Source organism: Stegodyphus dumicola, chromosome 12 (genome assembly GCF_044657685.1).
Source record: "Stegodyphus dumicola isolate Sdum_Otavi_A_Nest chromosome 12, ASM4465768v1".
Lineage (NCBI taxonomy): Eukaryota > Metazoa > Arthropoda > Arachnida > Araneae > Eresidae > Stegodyphus > Stegodyphus dumicola.
The window spans coordinates 17,427,352-17,449,051 of NC_140779.1; the positions used below are offsets into that span (position 1 = coordinate 17,427,352).

The 21,700-nt window shown below is 31.8% G+C and overlaps 2 protein-coding genes and 1 long non-coding RNA gene across 3 annotated transcripts; all 3 read right to left on the reverse strand.

The window, feature by feature from the left end:
• Window positions 1-1,447: 1,447 nt before the first annotated feature.
• Window positions 1,448-3,985, reverse strand: LOC146993507 (uncharacterized). The gene is made up of 2 exons (XM_085827504.1): window positions 3,663-3,985; window positions 1,448-2,229 (listed from the first exon to the last, which is right to left on the reverse strand). The coding sequence occupies exons 1-2, from the start codon at window positions 3,747-3,749 to the stop codon at window positions 1,816-1,818; spliced, it is 501 nt and encodes a 166-aa protein (XP_085683630.1). The 5' UTR covers window positions 3,750-3,985; the 3' UTR covers window positions 1,448-1,815.
• Window positions 3,986-9,788: 5,803 nt separating this feature from the next.
• LOC146993508 (uncharacterized) lies at window positions 9,789-16,300 on the reverse strand. Its single transcript, XR_015044371.1, has 2 exons — window positions 16,002-16,300; window positions 9,789-10,049 (listed from the first exon to the last, which is right to left on the reverse strand). It is a non-coding gene; the product is annotated as an uncharacterized LOC146993508 (long non-coding RNA).
• On the reverse strand, window positions 10,342-16,006 carry LOC118197979 (uncharacterized). The gene has a single exon (XM_085827505.1). The coding sequence runs from the start codon at window positions 15,001-15,003 to the stop codon at window positions 14,119-14,121; it is 885 nt and encodes a 294-aa protein (XP_085683631.1). The 5' UTR covers window positions 15,004-16,006; the 3' UTR covers window positions 10,342-14,118.
• Window positions 16,301-21,700: the final 5,400 nt, after the last annotated feature.

A 21,700-nucleotide genomic window follows, 5' to 3' on the forward strand; every position in this document is an offset into this window, starting at 1 on the left:
GATTATAATTTGACTCAAATTCTAGAATGAACCATTTTCAATGTGAGTGTTGGTCTGTCGTAATGTTGTCTATGCTTTTCGGTATATTTAAATAAAATTTTAATTTATAAGAAGAGATATGATTATTTGGTTTTGGAAAAATCATAATAAACATTGAATAAACATAATAAACATTGTTTTATAATTAGGGAGGCATCTAGCAATAGAATGTAGGAACTGCAGAGATTGTATTGACAACCTAGTATCAACCATGTATAAAACACATAATGAATCTGCTAAATTGACCACCTATGGGTTCATCCAAAATTCTTCAATAGACACTTTTAGTTTTGAGTTTTCTTCAAATTAAGAAGCATATATATTCAGTTATAAAATGTTTAAACATGTTGTTTAAATGAAAATTCTGTTTTCGTGTACAAACAAGCATAAGCACTTTTTGTTTATTGTATTATTGTTTGTACAACAACAGCTTATTTTTTAATCGTTTATTTTCAAAAAATTATCAGTTTTTCTGTCTGTATGGCTATTGTGATCAAAAGCATTCATTTACCCACAGTCACTTAGCTTTAATTCCATTTATTGTATCTGACACATTCATTACTTTAAAAACTTTAAATAGAATCTATGGTGTAGCTTAATCAAAAACAAGAGAGAGAAAATGGGAAAAATTTAGATAAAAAGTGAAACATAGGAACACAACCAAAATATTTAAGCACATTTTTTTATCTACTTCTCTGATGTGAATTTTATTATAACAAATGAGTAGCTAATATTCATTGATAAAATTTTTGATTTTACTATTTGCCAATATTCAAATAGCATTTTCTGCATTTATATTTTGTATTCGCATCCTTTTTTCAGTTTCATAATTAATACTTATTTTCTCATTTCGTAGACACCAAACACTACTCAGGAGTGGCAAGCCATAGAAGAAGCTTTTGCTGAAAAGTGGAACCTGCCACACTGTGTTGGTGCCATCGATGGAAAACACGTTATGATAAAAGCACCAGCAGGGGGTGGCAGCACTTTTTACAATTATAAAAGTTTCAACAGCATTGTGCTGATGGCATCAGTTGATGCAGATTATAAATTTACATTTATTGATGTTGGATGTAATGGATGAATATCAGACGGAGGAGTTTTTGCTCAAACAAGTTTATTTTCGATGTTAGACAATAACTTGCTCGATCTGCCTAGCCCAACACCTTTGATTCCAGGTAGTGATCCTGTGAATTATTTTATGGTTGCAGATGAGGCGTTTCCTTTGAAACGTTATCTGATGAGGCCATATCCTGGTAAAAAATCTCTCCTCAGCAAAGGATTTTCAATTATCGACTGTCCAGGGCAAGGCGTGTTGTTGAAAATGCATTCGGGATATTATCAAATAGATTTCGTATCTTGAAGCAACCAATACAGCTGCTTCCTGCGACAGTTGATAAAATTGTTTCTGTATGCTGCTGTTTGCATAACTTTCTACGAGAAAGACCATCCAGGCAATTGTATACACCAAGGGAACTAATCGATCATGAAGATGAGGACTTTAATTTTATACCTGGATCATGGCGAAATGAGGAATCGCTAAGTAAGATGAAATCCCTGTGTAAACAAAATGGTTATAACACAGGGTCTGCTGAAGCAAGGCTGATGCGAGAAAAAATTTGTGATTATGTAAATAATGAAGGAAAAGTTGCGTGGCAAGATAAACATATAAAATATTATTAATTTCTCAATATATGTTATAATAAAAGATAAAGAAATAAAGATGATTTATAATTATTTTTATTCTATGTTACAAAATATATCTAAGTTTCTTATTTATTCTGTGTTGTTCATGGAATCTAAGACATTTTGTTCTGTCTGTGCATCTGTGAGAATTTGGTATATTTTATATTTTGTGTCTGTGAGGAGTTGAGGGTCACGGATTAGACTTAGTTCGGAACCAACAAAGGAACCGAACTGTGTAAATGTATTTGGAGAAGTGTTTTTTGATTTTAATAATGTAGAAATTTCTTTAAGTGTTGTTGTGGCTGCTGTGTAAATGTGATCGCGTTTCTGTTTTTTGTTTGAAGTTGTAGTGTTTGATGTGCGTCTTTTTAGCTGTGGTAGTGTTTCTGTATGACATAGTTCTTTCTGTGTCTCTTCAGTGTCTTCAAAATCGTTGATGTCAAACATCTCAGAATGTCTGGTAACTTCTGCACTTCTTTCTTGTGTAGTAGTATCATTAAAATCCTGAAAATTAAAATAACACTTTAATTTTTACTATTTTTCAGCTATCATTCATTCATATATAACAAATCAGAATTAACAAGCTATGGAAAACATGCAGAAATAAATATTTATAAGGATCATGAATATATTTCCTAAGCTTGATTTTTCAAGAGATATCAAAGTTGAATAATCAAATATCTTGAATAAGAATACGAAAAAAACTCGTAATTCTGTTGTCTAAGTTGTAGCATATTTGGTATCAATAAAAACATGCAATGCATATATTTAAAAGAAAATATATAAGAAGTTAATGCTTATGTTTAAGTATGTTAAAAGTAACAAAATATTTTGACTAACTTATGTCTGATTTAGCTGTGAATATAAGTTTATCATTGAAAATGATATATATATATATACAAATATATATATAAAAAAACTGAGAAGAAAGCAAAGCTAATAATTACTACAGTAAAAAGAAATAATTTGAGTGTTTTTAAAAGAACAGTATCTGTGCATGTACATCCCATATTTTTATAACTTTTCAATGTGAAGCGGGGTTGGACTTCATTTACTTGTAAAAACTTGAACAATATGAGTAAGATTTTGATAGTAATAATTACTTAAAATGCAATAAGAATTCATGTTTCTCTATTAATATTTTTAAATTAGAGGTAGTCGCATATTATCTCAACCACCTTAATAAAAATTGCCATACTCTGCACATAAAAATTTCACAGGCAACCCTGTTCATAAAAATCCTTCAGTCAAGCAATGTTTTAGTTGTTGTGTTATTTTTGTTGTATTTGGAATTCTAATGATTTTGACAGACATTGTAATTTTTTGGGGAGTTGGGAACCTTTAACTTACTTTTAAAATATCACTTGTGGAATCTGCCAGCAATGGAAGAAACTGCAGTAAAAGTTCTGCAGAATATAGTATTTTCTCACAAAACTGTTAACACAAACAGCGATGAGATGTGTTTGGTAAACAGTTGATGTGCAGTACAAGTTTATGCAATTTATTGGTTTTTTTAAGTGAAAACAGGTCACTGTGTACATTGAGAAAAGAATAACGCTAAAAGTTGGAGAAGCATTTTGTAAATTCATAAGTGTTTTATTTTTTAGTACTTAACATATTAGCGTAACTACCTCAAGTTTGGCAAATTTTTATAAATGAAAAAGAATGAGGGTAATGTTGCTTGACTGAAGGAATGTTTATGAGCATGATTGCCTAAAGTATTGTTATGCTCATGGTCGACAGATTTTAGCACATTTGGCTAATATAATTTACACAGCTAAGTATGTATAACAATATTATTTTATTTATCACAAAAACTGTTAAAGTTTTGCCTATATTAAAAACAATTCTATACAATTCTATAAATTTTCAAATAGTAAAGGGAAATTATTTACTTTATAAGCCAAATTATATAAATTTAAAAAGTAATGGCTTACCAAAGAAGTCACAGTATTCCTTAAGGACACGGCATCACTTAAAAATTGTAACGATGTGTAAAATTGCCATGCCGATTTGTACTGCATTGCAGTGCTTGCACCAGATGTATAGTTTTTTTTTTCTCTTTATGTGTCTCCTTTGTAAATTGAGTACGCAGATTACTCCATTTTTTTTTTTTAATTTCATTTTCTGGAACGCATATTTGTGTGCTTAAGTCCTGAAATGTTAAAATAACCATGCTTCAGAAAAAGTAAATAACTACTGTGCTTTAAATGATAACCTTTACTATTAAATAAATAGACAATAATGTTATGAAAACCGTAACAATATGAGTAAAAAGAACAAATAAAGAATAAAGATTACTATAGTAGAAAGGAATAGTGTAATTTCAATACAAAAATTTCAAATAAGAAATATAAATATGCAAAATCTTAAAATAGCATACGATACTGAATAATTAAAAAATACTAATACAGTTCTGAAAACTGTAATCATATTGATATATCAGTTAATCAGCTAATAAAATTGAGCAATATTGTATTAAATTGAGCAATATTGTATTAAATTGAGCTGTAATTTGTTTACCCAACATAAAATAATTTTCATCACGAATAAAAAAATATTTGATTATAAAGTAACGGGAAGATAACTTACCAAAACAAGGGAATCCTTTAACTTCTTATTTTTATAATTTATGTTATTTGTGTCCCACAACACAGCATGGTCTCTATAAAAATCAATCAATTGAAAAATTTGATTTTCGCTCCAACGAAAAAGCGCCATGTTTCCAAAATGAGAGAGAAAAGCACGTGATCTCTGGAAGCAATCTAATTGGCTAGAGTCGCCGATTTTATCGTCGGCTAGTGAGCGGTGAACACTAGCTCTGAAATCGTTGCAAAGAACATGACAGATTTTTAGCCCATGCGCACATCCTGAAAATTGTTCCTCTGCGAGAAAGTCGGCCGATAAAATCGGTACGTGTAGACGGGCCTTTAAAGCTATCCTGAGTTGGCATGGGCGGGTTCGAAACCCGCTCGTGGAGTTATTTTTAAAAATCGTGCTATTATGTAAAATGTATTCATTAAATTACTAATATAAAATAATTAAAAACTAATGGATTAAACAATTAATGATACTAAACAGTTAATAATTAAAAAGTTTAAATTAATGACGTACAAAGTATGAATATTAATCAAGTATTAAATAATTAAAAATAATTAATTAAAAAAAAGTCATGCCAAACACGTGGTTTAAAAGCAGGGGGGGCCCAAGAGCGATGCGCAGTGCAGGGAGAAAGTTATGCCACATACGCATGACGTCATGTGGGTGACAGCGTTAGTTCTTGGCGTTTGTTTACTTTCGTTGCATCAACAGTTTGATTTGATTTGTGTTGTTAATTTGCTATTATACCTAGGCGGAAGTGGCAAATTGTGCTATATCGTTGTGCAGAATTATACACGTTAATACGTTTTTTGGCGGAAAACACTCTTTACAACCAGATAAAATAACTATTTTTTAATGAATTTATGTAGTTTTCATACATAACCGTGATGTAATTTTACATTTATTTTTCATTTTACTGCTATTTTACATTTAAATTGAAAAAATTTCTCATTTTAAATCATTTTTTATCATAATCTTCATTTTGTGTATGAGACTTACATCGTAGTGAGATATTTAAATTCAGTGTCATTAACAAAACTGAGTACCTGAATGATTAGTTAATAAATTCGCGTATCCAACTTCATTCACATGTTTTGGTTACTTTCTTTACATCCCAAACGTAATTCTATGTATTGAAGCAGCGTCTGGGTTAAGCTTTGCGGACTAAGTAAACTGAGACATGCCTCACCGTGAGGAAAGAGCAATTTCTCAACCAGACTATGATGCAAACATCGAATGAGTGAGTGACATATTTCCTTCAGTGTTATTTAACTGATGCATACAGGTATGTGTGGTGTAATTTAATTGATATAACTTACACATGCTTGAACCTGAAGGAAAACAAATCTGTGTATAATGCTAGAATACAAATAGCGAAAGAGTAAGTAAAATATTCTGTTCAGTGTTATTTAACTGCTGCATATGTTTTAATTTTGATTCCATATAACTTGTTTTTAATTATAAGAGAAAGAAAAATAATTCAATATTGAACACATATTTCGAGTATAACAAAAGTATTTTAAGAAACAACCTGATAAAAATACATTAGTAATTAAAAATATTTAATTTGTGTACAGACTGAATTGAAATTAAGATGTGGTGGTGTATTTAATTATGGCAAAGCACACTAGGGCTATCTGCGTAATAGGTGTGATGCCTTCGTGGAGGACTTTCTCAGGGAAACTGGCTCGTATACACGTTACACATGAGGCAAACCACGAAAACGCCCATGCAGCCAGCCCGTTCGCGGGATTCGGACCGAACTACCAGTGTTCAGCGACTTTACCGCTCGGCCGCTGGTGGGCCGAAACTAAGATGTAGGGCAAGTTTATTATTATTATTGTGCGTATATGTGTAAGAAAATGTATTTTAATTGTTCCATTTTTAATGTATGGAAGGAAGAATAGGATGCCAATATCGAAGATTATTTACTATAGCAAATAATCACGTCAGGATAAATGTTATATAGAAATCTTGGGAGTGTAAGGGATTATAAGAGTACTTTTAGATTATACTGAAAATATATGCACTTCTGCTAAAATCTGAAGTGAATCAGTATGAAGTGACTTTAAAAAGAATGCGATAAGTTTACTATTTAAAAGTATAATGACGGATATTAAGAAATTTGTAGAATTTTATGGTATTTAAATATGAATTTGTTAAGTCAAATCTTTTTATATAGATTTTTGGTTGAGATATGTAATTTAAACTGAAAAACACGATCATATATTTCTCATGGAATGTCAAAGTTCATTTGTATTAAAAAAAGTGCATGAGCAATGAAAATAAATAGAATAATACTTTTTGATTATGTTTTTACCATGGTCTTAGCAGTTATGCCATCATGTGTTCTTTTCAACAAGATTTATTTAGTGCAAACAATACTACGAAAAAATATTGAAAAATACCTTGTTTTACAATATTTATTTCCCTTAATTAACTTAAATATCGTTTTTCATTTTCTAATGCTTTCCTTTACGAAAAGAATTTAATGTTTACAATTATTTTCAGCATTCGTACGAATTCTGTGCATAAAATAAACATTTTCTTTAACAAAATACTTAATCGGAAAGTATATACCCGGTATTTCCGGTGTATCTACCACATATAAAATGATCATTTTGCTTTAGTTTACATTTTTTCCATTACCAAAATCATGTAGCAGACGCGTCGGCCGATGCATCTTGTCTCCCGGGTGACGTCACTACCAGCAACCAATGGCACGCTTTTTCCGTTCCTGGCCTAACCTTAGTATATTAAAGAACCTTGGTTTAAAAGCTCGTTGCCATAAACACAAAAAATAACTTTGAAAAAATAGAGTCGTTGCCACAAAATAAAAACGAAACTTTGGTGATGTCATTCTGTCAACGTCATCCCATCCATCTACGTCACTTCCGGTTGTCATGTGATCCGTGATGTCGGAGACCACGCCCCTTTTCTGTGACGTCACTTCCGTCACCTGGTCACGGTGGTTACTACTATCGATGTGTACATAGATAAAGAGAGTGCGCAATGCCATTTTTGTGCAATTCTATGACTTTTTTTTAAGTGAAAATAGTTTGATGTCTACATGGATGCTCAGTTTCTGCAATTCTTTGTCTGGTAAAAAAATATTTACGGGTACCCCTTGGCAAAACTTGGTAAGCCAAAATAACAAGACAAAGAATTGCACAAACTAGGTATCCATGTACACATCGAACTATTTTCACTTAAACATACATCAGAGATTGCACAAACTAGGCTTTGTGCACTCCCTTGAGTTTGTCCATGTACACATCAAACTATTTTCACTTCAAAAGTCAAGGAGCAGCCAACAAAAAATATATAATCTCAATAAACTACATTTTAAATCAAACAATGGAATAACATAAAAAGGAAATTCATCTTTGCACTACACAAAGGAAATATCCATTTACCTTATTTACGAATTCAAGTCAAACAAAATTCATTAACAGCATCCAAAAACTTCTCAAAATTATCTAAATTAGAATCTGTATACTGGCGTCGCCACATAAATTCACAAAATAAGAGTCAAATTATCCTCTGTAATGACGTTCGACCATATGCATTTCCTTCCTACAAACAGGAAACCTAATAATGCCTATTAAGTAAACTTTCATTTCCACAGCAGTCAAGTAATGCTCTTTTCACCTTTCTTTCCAAATTGTACAGAAACTTCAAATTAATCTTACCACAGTCGGCCATTTTACCGTCTAAACCACGAAACAAGCAACACACTTCCTAATCAACATACATACACCACAAGCCCTTACCGCAACCAATTATGTCATAATAGGGTTTCCATAAAATACAACTACCCAGGCTACCATAAATGAAACAACAACTTGGAGATAAATGAAACAACTTCGCGATAATACAAGGGGTACCCTTAAGTCAACTCTAACCACCAATTTAAGTATATCTTTCATTTTTACCCATTCTTTGAGCATGTTACATGCCGACATCCATAACTGATACGTTGTATGAACTTGATATCTGTACCAGTATGTAACATATTATCTGACCTTAAAAATCCAACTCGAAGTTCCAGTTTATCAAGATTTTTGCTTGAAATGCACCTTCACTAAAATAATTCTCTTCTGTTTATTTGAGAAGATAATTCAAATCAATTTTGATACATTAACTACTCACTATAAATGGAAATGAAAAAAGTATGTTCAGGGACTGGAATCTTAACCAAGATGTTATTACAGTTGTAAAGAAAGGAGGCAAAAGTGGAATGTTTTGACACGAGATGCTCGTTTTAAAGAACTGGATGTGGTAGAAATGATGCATAATGTATGTTAATTTTATCTCACAATCTCTGACCTGTGTCATAAGATGAGCATGTCCTAGATAAACAAATACCTCTGACATATTAATTTATGTTTAGAGATGCAATCACAATTCTGTACATAAACACATTTATCTGATAGGTATTTTGTTACAATCAATTAGAGACTATAACAGTATAACCAATAAATTTTTTAATTAAAAACCAAACCATTTATAATGTTGTGATTAGCTTGCTACTTTAAATATAAAACACATTCTAATACAAGTATTTTATACCTACGTCGATTTTATGTATTTTCACTAAGGTAATTTATCTCGCAGACGTTGCCCAATAAAGGTAGCTGTTTAGTATTACACTCTTTATAAGTTAAGAACTAATAAAAAGAATGAAATATGTAATTAACATTAACAATGAGTTATTTCTAATTGTATGGTTAGGTTTATCTTGCAAATAGCATTAAATACTTATACTGTTATAAAACTCCATACATAAATATAAATTGTATTGTGTTTCTCTGAAGGAGATAAAATGTTCACATCTTTGTTCTACTACATATTTGTAGATGAATAAATCTGCATTGTATGTGTTTGTAGGTGTGGTGTATTTAATTATGGCAAAGCACACTAGGGCTATCTGCCTAAGAGGAGGGATGCCTTCGTGGAGGACTTTCTAAGGGAAACTGGCTTGTATACACGTTACACATGGGGAAAGCCACGAAAACGCCCATGCAGCCAACCCGTTAGCGGGATTCGAACCTCGGACCGAACTACCAGTGTTCAGCGACTTTACCGCTCGGCCGCTGGTGGGCCGTATGTGTTTGTAGACATACTTATATGCACTATTTTGAGTATTAAACGCAGGGCTATTTCTGTAGGAAGAGCTTATCGCATAGTAAAACATATTATTTGCAGTAAATGATGTATGATTATTACATCTCTGATTACTTATGAAATACAAAAGACAAGATATTTAAACAAATTTTGGTACTTGCATATTAACAAAACCAACTTCGTGCAATTTTTTTTTAATAGCTGAAAAGGTAAAAGTCACTCATTGGCTGGAAGGTGGTGGTTTTCATACATTTTTTTTAGAAAGATTCCCAAACTAACAATATTTCTCGGAAGTTCGCGAAAAACACATAAAAATAGGAATATACTTCAGCAAATGAAATTATAAATTTTAATTATTAAATAAGGATGACGTGATACATTAAGGGAATGAAACATTAACATTCATCTCCTATTCCTTCTGCAATTTTCTTTCCGCTATTCTTCTTGCCAAGCATACAGCAATCTGTTTTGCATCAGAGGGACATCATAGACTCAGCATAGTGCAACTAGCTACCTACCAAACTCATTTCCTTATTGTTACCTTTAGAGAGTTTTCGACGAAAGTCATTCTTTTACACTTGTGCTTGATGAACTAACTATTAGAAATAAATTAGTAAGTTAATCTAAAGCTATTTTAGGAAAAGTTAACTTTTATGAACTTGTATCAAGTGGCACTAGCAACACTCATTCCATACCATACTTTTTATACGCATATTAGTTTTTAAATCAAAATAATCTTTTCAAATATGGAAAAGGTATTTAAAACGTGCAATTGCAAACTTTCACAATACAAATTTCAGAATTTTTATATTTAAATATCTCCTTAAATTCAATACATTTATTTCTTTAGCATTTAAAGCTGTAAATAATGACAAAAATATTTATAGCAATAATTAAAAAAGGATTTATTAAATAAAACCGAGTACAACAGATGCAATGTTACTTCAAACAATCCCATAAAATAAAATTAAAATAATTTAACAAAATTATATTCTGTTAAGTACACAATTTTGCCAGATTAGAATTCTTATTTCTGTTAGACGAGTTCTGTTTGTGAACATCAGTTGAATACGCTTTTTACACAGAATATTTCTCGAGTTAAAAATAACAATGGAGACAATAAGAATTTTTTCAGATTCTTTCCTATTCTTAAGTTGCATTATAAAAGAAATATTCTGCTATGCTCCCTCAGTGAATTTCAAAAATTTAGGCTCCCATTTCTCTTAATGTTGTTCTATGCAAATACTTTCAAAACAAAGCAGGAAATATAAGATAAATATGAGACTACTTTGGTACATGCATATAGTGTTAACGCATATAGAAGGCCAGTGTGTTTGTCCTTGCAAAATTAAAATTATGTTTTCGTCTGGCAATTTAAAAACAAAATGTTTCTTAAAGACATATTTAGTAAATAACTGTTTCTTACATTTATGAAAAACATATTTTTCAAATGCCTTTTTACATAGTTATGCATATGGGATTTTTCTACAGCACTGACAGATGTAAAAATTAATTGAAAGCTTAATGAAGTTGAGAAACTTTTTATGCCTAATCGCACAACTAGGGCCATTCCTAGGCCATTGATTGCCTGTGTATTTTCTTAAGCTTGCCACCGTCAAATTTAAAGAAAAAGCTCAATCATTAATATTTTTTTTAATTTCATACTCACTAAGTACTTACACAGGAGAAATTGCATAAAAAGTACTTACATATGAAAAGTACTTACAATGAATTAAAAATATTTAGTTATATTATTGTCAGAATCCTGCCACCTGCATACTTTTACATGCTGCACCTCCCGCTAGGTATGGACAAAACTATATTTAAATTTTCTCTTAACATAAAAAGAGCCAAGTTTAATAAAATGCACCTGCAAGCTACAGAACAGATAATAAACAGGGACATTAAGTATAAACAAAGGCGTAGCTAGGGTGGGGCAAGGGCATTTGTCCCCGGGGCAACATCCAAAGGGCGCCAAATTGATGCTACGAAATTTTTTAATGAAATGTTTTCCATTCTTGGCGCACAGAAAGGGGCGCAAATTCTTCAGTTGTCCCCGGGTGCTGAAAACTCTAGCTACGCCCCTGAGTATAAATGTATCTGAAACATTCGCATGGAGACATAAGCAAGGAAAAAAGTATATATATATATATGAAAGCAATAAAATTAGCACAATTTTTTGATTTTTTATAGATGAAACTTATCAGGTGCAAGTTGGCAGTATTCACGCCTAATTTTAGAAAGATTCCCAAACTGTCAATATTTATTATAAATTGGTAAAAATTATGAATACATCAAAAGAAGATATAATTGAGAATAGAAATTTAAATTACAAAATAAGAATTACATGACGAATTAAAAAAGTAAAACACATTTTTTTTTTCAAATCTCTCTGTTGTTATTTTGCACTTTTTTCCTACCAAAATACACACCTGTTTTTACAAAAACAAATGGAGAATTTGGCTCATGCAGCACTCAGCTAACGAAAAAACACATTTCTTTATTGTTCCTTTTACATAGTTTTCATTAAAATTCTGTGTTTTTGCAGAAATTTTATTGCAGAATTGTGGAAAAATTCCTCGCAAATTATGCAAGGCCATATTTTAAAACTAAGACAATACAACAAAATGGCAGAAGTGCTTGATTAAGGGATTATTATAAGCATGATTGCTAGAATAATGTCTACGCACAATGTTGCCAGAGTTTGGCATATACAGTCAAAAGTCGTTAATTCGGACACCCATAATGCGGAAGGATCGATAATCTGGACCACAAAGCTACAAACTTTCTGTGCATGCGTCACGTTTACGCATGCGCGTAAGACCTTTACGGCTGCGAATATACGTGTGTGCATGCACATAATACGTTTACGCACGCGCGTTTAATGTATAACAGACAGTATAAGCTAAGCTAAAATTATCTAATTCAGTTAATGTTGCAGATTGCGTTTTTCCTTAATCTTCGAATTGGATCCAGTTTATTATTTTTTGCAGACTGTTAGAGCAATTTTATAAAAGTAAGCTTGAACTTTCGATTATGTCAAATAGAATTTCCAATATATATTTACTAATATGTAAAGGATCTACAAAGCGAAAGTATGTTTCGAACTCCATTAAACAAAAAGTGGAAGTGCTGCAAAAAATTGATAAAGGCATATCCTTTCTTTCTCTAACCATTCCGAAATCTGTTTATCAATGTCACGCTGCTGTGCGGCTGGGGGGGGGGGAGACGCCGCGGCGTGCAATGAATTGGAAGTTGATCTCGATGTACTCCGTCTTTGATATGATTTAAATCAAATTCCCTGTCATTATAATTCACTTCCGATAGTGAAAAAAGTGACACAGAGGTTATTGAAAACGAAAAAATTTCCACTGACAAATTAGTCGGTATTCTCGACACAGCAATTATAGGACTTGAACAGCGGAACTTTGTAACTGAAGAAGAAATTATGTCAGTGGAAATTAAATTAATTTGTCAGTGGAAATTTAGTCGGTATTCTCGACACAGCAATTATAGGACTTGAACAGCGGAACTTTGTAACTGAAGAAGAAATTATGTCTGTTTATAGAATTAAAGAGAAAGTATTATCACATAAAACGAAGCAAATTAAACAACTTATCTTGAAAGAAATGTTTAATAAAGTACACAAATAAATATTAAGCTTTCTTTTTGTAAATTTTGATACCCTTTAGATCATAATTGTTCTTTATTTCATAAATTATGGATTCATATTTTTAATTTTATAATTTCTGCATGCCATCTTACCAGACTTAAAGTGATGATCTGTAATCCAGAATCGCCAAAGTCCCGACTAGTCCAGATTTACGACTTTTGACTGTACTGAAAATATGGCAACTTTTATTAAAGGAGGCTGCATTAACACGTAAATGCCCCCCCCCAAAAAAAAACCTTACTTCCTCAAGAAATTTTGATTTTTTTCATAAACACTACAAGCTGCTTAGTGGCATCAAAGAAAGCAGTTCAAAGTCAATGTTTTAAACATTCACACATAAGCTGAACACATAAGCTTGAAAAAATCTCAATGCTAAGCATTCTCAACATTAAAAATGCTAATGAGGAGGAGAGAAATACTTAAATCTTACAGCACTAAAGATACCACAAAAGAATATATTTCATATTTTGTACTTTTTTAGATAAATGTAATGAAAAGTGGATAACAGTGCAAAATATCAATGGAATTTCCATTCAAATTAAAATGTTCAACATTTCAAGCTTTCAAACAATTCATGACATAACATGAATAGAAGGAATGAGCCATCAATAACATTTCCTTATTCAGAAAATTATAATCAGTGTCTAACTTTTGATTGTTCGAATATGCTGTTTTAAACTTTCATTATTCATTAAATGCTCGGGATAAGAAAATGCTGCTTTAAATCAGCAGCAGTTTAAAATGACTTGTGACTTATCTTGCAATCATCAGGTTTTTCTCTTGCGGGAAGAAATAAATGATTTACTAAGAATTTAAATGAAATGACAAGTTGAACATACCACATACAAAGACATTTCTATATAGCATGGACAAGTCTTTACTGCACACATAACCAAAGGTTCTTATTAATCTAACTTTTCCACAAAAAACATTAGCCTTCTTATTATGTGTAAACACAAGTCTTTCAATTTTTCTATGGCCCAAACGATTTGTTACACATGTACCTTATGGAGTTCCTCTTTGGTGTGAGTACGCATATGGCTTTTTAAATTAGATTTTACAGCAAATGACTTACTACATATCTCACACACATGGGGTTTCTCTCCTGTGTGAAGGAGCATATGCTTGTTTAAAGATTGTTTTTGAACAAATGATTTGTTACATACCTCGCACATATGAGGTTTCTCTCCTCTGTGAAGTAACATGTGGTTGTTTAAATGACTTTTTTGAGCAAATGAGTTGTCACATACCTGACACATATGAGGTTTCTCTCCAGTGTGAAGAAGCATATGGCAGTTTAAAGTAGATTTATGAGCAAATGACTTGTTACATACTTCACATACATGTGGTTTCTCTCCAGTGTGAATGAGCATATGTCTTCTTAATTCACCTTTTTGTGCAAATGACTTGTTACATACCTCACACACATGAGGTTTCTCTCCTGTATGAAGAAGCATATGGTTGTTTAAATTACATTTTTTAACAAATGACTTGTTACATACCTCACACACATGAGGTCTCTCTCCTGTGTGGAGGGGCATATGCGTGTTTAAATCTCCTTTTCGAGTAAAGGACTTCTTACATATCTCGCACACATGAGGTTTCTCTTCTCTGTGAATAAATATATGCTCCTTTAAATTAGATCTTTGAGCAAATGACTTGTTACATACCTCACACACATGAGGTTTCTCTCCTGTGTGAATAAGTATATGCTTCTTTAAATTAGATCTTTCAGCAAATGACTTGTTACATATGTCACACACATGAGATCTCTCTCCTGTGTGAAGGAACACATGCTTGTTTAAATCTCCTTTTCGAGTAAATGACTTCTTACATATCTCACACACATGGAGTTTCTCTCCTCTGTGAAGAAGCATATTGTTATATAAATGAATTTTTTGAGTAAATGACTTGTTACATACCTCACACACATAAGGTTTCTTTTTTGTGTGAATAAGTATATGTTTGTTTAAACGAGCTTTTCAAGTAAATAACTTATTACATATCTTACACACATGAGGTTTCTCTCCTGTGTGAAGAAGTATATGGTTTCTTAAATTAACCTTTAGAGTAAATGACTTATAACATATCATTATATAAGGTTTCTTTCCCACATGTGTAAGCATATTCATGATTAAGGTGCTCTTTCTTCCAAATGAATACTCACATACCTTACACACACTTTTTTTTTTCCTATACGTACATGCAGATTCATGTCTAAAGAACCATACTGTCTAAATGATTTCATCTATGAGGTTTCTTTACATATATACATCATATATGAGGTTTCTTTCCTGTTTCGATATGTATATGATAGTTTAAATAGCGCTTTAGTCTAAATGACTTGTTACACACTGCACAAACGACGTTGCTCTTCTGTGCGAGTAAGCATGTGAACTTCATTCAGAGTTATCCGCAAATGATTAATTACAAACCTCACATTATAATTATATTTTATCCTGCATTAAGAAGGAAATGCAGATCTTATTGAGGGTTCGGTGTAAATGACTTTTACCAACCTCATGTACGTGAGGTTTTTCTGTTGGGTGAGTAGGCATAAGCTCATTTAAGAAGTTTCATTTTCCACATGAAAATTTCCAATACAAGTTGTACATAAATATATTCGAAAAATGACAGGGACTCTTTGGAAACATAATCGAGAATTCATCACTAATTCATGGCATCCTGGGAGATGTTAGACCTTTCAGGACTGAACCTGGGATGTTTAGATTAAGGAAAGTAGTTGGTGCATGCACATATAATATAAAACACTAATACAAATTTAAATAGTAGACACATCTGATGCGACATGCACATGGCATTATTGTCAGGAAAAATAAGCTTGTTTATTTCGAACTAATATGATTTCTCTCACCTTAGCTCTCATAAAGCTTAGTTTGTTCATTCATTGCTCCAAATTACATATAAAAGAGATGAAACCATTTTAAAACTACAACAATGCCAGGAAACATCCAAAGCCTAAAGAGAAGGAATATGTGCCCTTGCGAAATTTTCCGTGTACAAACATCCACCACTCATTTCTGCGCAATTATTTGTCATCAGACAGATCAAGGAGGTTAGAATGAGACAGACAAAGTAGACAGATGTCTTGTTTTGCACCTGCTAAGTCTTTCTGCACCGATTGGCGAAAGATCAATCTTAGAATTTACTATGTTTTCATACAAGCGCCTGGCCCCAGCCACCACCCCAAGTTCTTATTGGACACGACTTCTGATGTCATACAGTGACCAAAAGAATTCTCCGCGGCATTATAGTGCGCCAAAAGCTTTAGCCCAAGGTCATTTTAGCGCTGAAACAGGCAAAGCGCAGGCTGACGATAGAATAATTTGCCGTATTTGGGAAAAAATTACAAAAATAAAAAGCAGCTTCAGAAATATACTGTTAATATACATAGTATTAGAAAAAACGTGAAAATCGATGTGCAGGCGATAACCGTTTAGCAGTATTTTTGTCATTAGATTAATATCGTTTGACAATAAACATTTTTTATATGATAAAAATTGACTTAAGATAAAAAGTAATCACTTTTTATAAGTATAAAATACTTTTACAATAACACTTTTTATAAGATATAAAAGTTAAGAAACAAAACAATAATGCATAAAAAAACAGCACGATAAATCCAATTGACAAAGTCAAATAAACGATATTATTAGTGCTTTAAAAATATCTTATCACTTTATCTTATTTTTAACCATAAATGAAGAGAAATTAATGCCTAGAATTAGAAAGAAAAAAATTAATCTGACTACGAGCAATTTTAATACCAAACAATCTCTATATAACAAACAATAAATGAAAGGAAGGTTATTTAGTTAACAAACAATTAATTTTTATAAAGCAATAACTAGCTTTTACATTTATATCACTTTTAAAAACACTTTTCTGCAAAATAAACCGCTAATTCTTGAAAACTGCGGCAGACATTATTTACACAGTAAGAGTTAAGTGCTATTTCTTGACATTGCTGACGAAGCAATGTCAAGAGTCAAGAAATAGCATTAACAAATTATATAAAAAGGGCCGACATATTTTCTTATATTGTTAGGTTCGTTTTAATTGCAATTATTCTGTTACATCGCACAAATTCACATTAACACAGGACATAACCAAATCCAATGTAGTTATAAGTTCCCCTTGACATAATTCAAACGAAACAAATAATGGTATCTTTACAGCATGACGTCATAAACGGCAACCAATAAGAACAGGGGTGGTGACTGGGGCCAGGCGCTTGTTGTTTTCATGGTTCAACATCCTGATTCGCCGGTTCGTATCACGTAACACCACGTGATCTCATCTCACGTAAACTGCGCTTCAAAAATCTAATTCTCTCAGTAATTATCTACATTAATTTCAAGTTAAATCTTAATTTGGAATACAAGTTTAAATGCAAGAATTATTTCAATTCGTACAAATAGCTTACTCAGAAATTATGAAAAACCGCAGTGCTTTACTTCGCTACTGCATTCTCATTAGAATTGATGAATTTAACCCTTGATTTCGCCTTTTCTATATTTTTGCCTTCGGGTGAGTGGTGTGATTGCAGTCTAATTGTCTTAATTACCGCAAATGGTCTTGGGGCATAAATTTTAATTATCTTGTAAAAATTCTATGTAGTTGTATGCCAGTATTGAAAGAAACAATCTGATAAGAAATGGCTGCAACTTGTTTCGAAAATGAGGCTTAAAATGTTGGCAGCGAAGATATTCCGTTTGGCATCAGTAGTACCATTGTTGGCGACTTTATTGTTTGCGACGGCAAAACGGGAAAAGTACCGTTTCTAAATATATTTTTAATTTCGCAGATTTCATGCTTTCCATGTGCCAAGTTTTCACTGCATTTAACACACAATGGATATTCTTTTTCCATAGATAATGCAACATGTAAAACAGTATAAAATAAACTCTTCTTAATATTTACTCAATTTTTTTTTTTTTTTTTTTTTTTTTTCCCTTAGAAGTAGAACGAGAGCCAATGGTTACATTTTTGTTTGCATTTACATTAATAGTTTTTCTCTAAGCTTATTTGATGTTGGTGCATCCATTCCATTTCTCTTACAAGAGATTTTGGGCCATTTAACCATCATGAACAAAATTGCAACGAAAAGAAAATTGTTTTTATTATCCTTTGAGGCACTGCTGAATTTTCTAATGCTTAGGAAATGTTATGTGCTTACTTGACAACAAATTTGATTAGAAATAAGAAACATAGTAAATAAATGATGCGTATTACAATTACAAATTGCATGCAAGACACTACTAAGATAGCCAAAAAAAAAACTAAATCGTAGCTGTGCGTATGCAGTTGCTTTGAAATTTGGAAATCATCAAACATAACACATAAATCAAGTGGAAAGCAATAAAATCAGAATTAAAATATGGAAATGTTTAATTTAAAATTCCTGGCAAATGTTAAAAATCATCCAAAATTCTCTTCAAATTCCGTATATCTTTTATTGTCAAATAAATTTCTTTGAATTTGGTGACCCCCCCACAAATTTGTTCATGACTCCCAGGTTAAAATTTAAAAAAAAACCAAATTATTTCAGGCTTGTTTTCAACAACAGCATACAATAGAGTATTTTCAAATTTACGACTTATGTGAAAATTGATAAACATTGGCTGTCCAATGTGAAGAGTGAATTACGGTTTAATATGTTATGCTCATAGCTTGTGTATTTTGATTACCTAACTAAATACAGAATGATCCGTTCTTGCAAACTTCTGCTGCAATAACTGCTAGAATGTCGATTCCATTTCAGATGAACAGAAAGCAATTGTCGTATTCTTATTCAACAATTACAATACTCTTGCATAGTACTTACAAGGAATGAGTTAGGTTATTTAACTATAGTGCAGTCAATTTTATTTCTTATTTATCTGAATGATGTATCACACAATGCTGTGTAGGCTGGTGACCTAGTGATGATGACTCAAAATGCATCTTTGCATTCAGGCATACACTCTTTATAAGAATATAACCATGCAATGGAGTCCTAGCTTCAGCAGGTACATTTTTTATTCTGCTATGCAATCTCTTTGGGTTCTAAATTCTAAAAACTTTTCCACTCCTAAATTCCAAAAATTTTGCTACTTGATATTTCTGTAAATTCCAAAATTTGCATACCTGCCATAACTGCACTGGCTGTGGCCTCAGTTATCCAATGTTCCAACAAAATCAAATATTGTAACGTTATTTTAGACCAGACTTTCTTAAACTGTAGATCGCAACCCCCATCTACAGCAGGGGGTTACAAAAAATTTTAGTAGTTTTGGTATTTCTTAAACTTAATATAATAATTTTACAATTACCCAATATTTTTACACAATGAAAATAGATAAAGATAAGACAATACAGACAAAGAGAAAAACAAAAATGTTTCAACGCATTCTGTTTATAATATAAATGTTCATTTTACTTGCTTTGCACGTGACGCTGTCATTTCGTCTGTTAATTGAAATTTTCACATTGTTCTATGTCTTAAAATGAGAAATTAAAGATAATGACCTAAAACTGCAATACTATCTTACAATACAAGTGAAAAAATTGACAGTTTCACTCGTGTGTGTGTCAGATTTTCACAATGCTTATGGAGTCCCACAAAATTTTCATAAATATTTTGGAGTCGTGATAAAATCTATGATAAAAAAGGGTTACGACTGAAAAAAAGTTTAAGAAGCCCTGTTTTAGACCAATCAGTTTTCTGATGCCAACCCATTTTTTCGCCTGTTGTGTTTCTCAGCCGAATTATGTTTCTGGGGGAAATTTTCTATATTTTTACTGTTTCAGCTGAATGGAAAAACACGCTAAAATGTTTCAAATGACTATTAGGGGAAGAGAATCAAATATCCCACATTATTATCATCTCTATTTATCTCCTGTTTTCATTCTGAGTTATGTTTTTTGATAGAATTTTTCCATATTGCATATTTCAGTTCAACAAAAAATCAACTTTTAAAATATTGAGGAAAAGCATGTACTAAAATGTTTCAAAATGAAAATTTGCGATAAATAAATAAGTTTTTTCTAGGAGTTCTTATATATAGTATATAAAGAAATTTAGAAACAACTTTTCACAAAGACTAAAAAATTGAAGTTCAAATGATCTTCATAAAATCCTATAAATGTGGAACAAGAATAATTTAAAATGTAAAAATTAACACGTTGACTGCCGCATTCATTTTACTTGATTTGCACATGACGCCAACTTGAAATTTTTATTATGCGATATATATTATGTCGAAATATTATCTACAGAACATAATGTTATATAATTGTCCTTCATACTGGGTGTGTGTGTGTATTTTAATTATGGCAAAGCACACTAGGGCTATCTGCCTAAGGGGAGGGATGCCTTCGTGGAGGACTTTCTAAGGGAAACTGGCTCGTATACACGTTACACATGGGGAAAACCACGAAAACACCCATGCAGCCAGCCCGTTCGCGGGATTCGAACCTCGGACCGAACTACCAGTGTTCAGCGACTTTACCGCTCGGCCGCTGGTGGGCCCCCTTCATGCTGGGAATCACCAGCGACCTCCAAACATCTGTAGACCATTTTTGTGATTTATAATTTAAATTTTTTTACTATTTATTATTCTTCAAACCATTATAGTAACAATGGTACTATTTATAAATTTATCAGTATCAATATTTATTCTAATTATGTATTTTACTATTAATCGCTTTGCCAGTGGCAGCCACGGCGCTGTAGCCAAGTCGAGTGCAGGTCACCGGTGACCCCCACGGCATTCAATATGTTAAAATAAACCATCACAAGAAAAACCAAAAAAGTAGTATAAAAGAACAAGAAAGGTGAGGAATCCAACCAACTTTAACATAATATCGTCAACAGGAGGTATGTCGAATTTAATTACATTTCTCCTTCTAAAACAAAATCCTGTATCCAGAATCAGCTGATGAACCATTTCAATATATTTTTTATCTTAATAGTTCACCAAAAAATTCTAGTCCTCCTCAAAGCGAAGGAAAATCATTGAAAATATCTTCCGATTTAAAAATATTTTTATAATCTAAAAAGAATCTAAAAAAAAAAAAAGAAAGAAAGAAAGAAAGAAAGAAAACATGCCCTTAAAAATGAAGAAAAAATTAAAATCCTGCAGTGGAAAATCTTTGAAAGTTCAAAATTTAACACAAAACTTTATTAGAACCTCTTATCAAACAGCAGTAGCAAAGGAAAATGGGAGGGGGGAAGTAAAATCATTAAAAATATCTTCCAATTTAAAAAGATTTTACTAGTCTAAACAGGAATTCATCAAGTTAATTTGAATTTCAATTTTTATTCTTTCTGAGAAATTGGTTCTAAATTTCTTTCTTTATATATTTACTGATCAATTTTTAGCAGCATAATGCACAAAAATTTTTGGAAGGATTATAAATTTTCCTTTTAAAAAATTATTTGTATATACATAGTCCAAACACATCTGTATACAGTGGAATACATTTAATGCGAAATATCGGTTAACACGAAATAATGCAACGGTCCCGACAAACTACTATGTATTTTCATGCATTTTGTTTCTCTTAACA

Excerpts from the sequence above, each read along its gene's own strand:
- LOC146993507 (XM_085827504.1), bottom strand. The coding sequence starts at position 3,749 with ATGCAGTACAAATCGGCATGGCAATTTTACACATCGTTACAATTTTTA. Across the intron at positions 2,230-3,662 it reads GGAATACTGTGACTTCTTTG|GATTTTAATGATACTACTAC; the intron begins GTAAGCCATTAC and ends TTTAATTTTCAG.
- LOC118197979 (XM_085827505.1), bottom strand. The coding sequence starts at position 15,003 with ATGCTTCTTCACAGAGGAGAGAAACTCCATGTGTGTGAGATATGTAAG.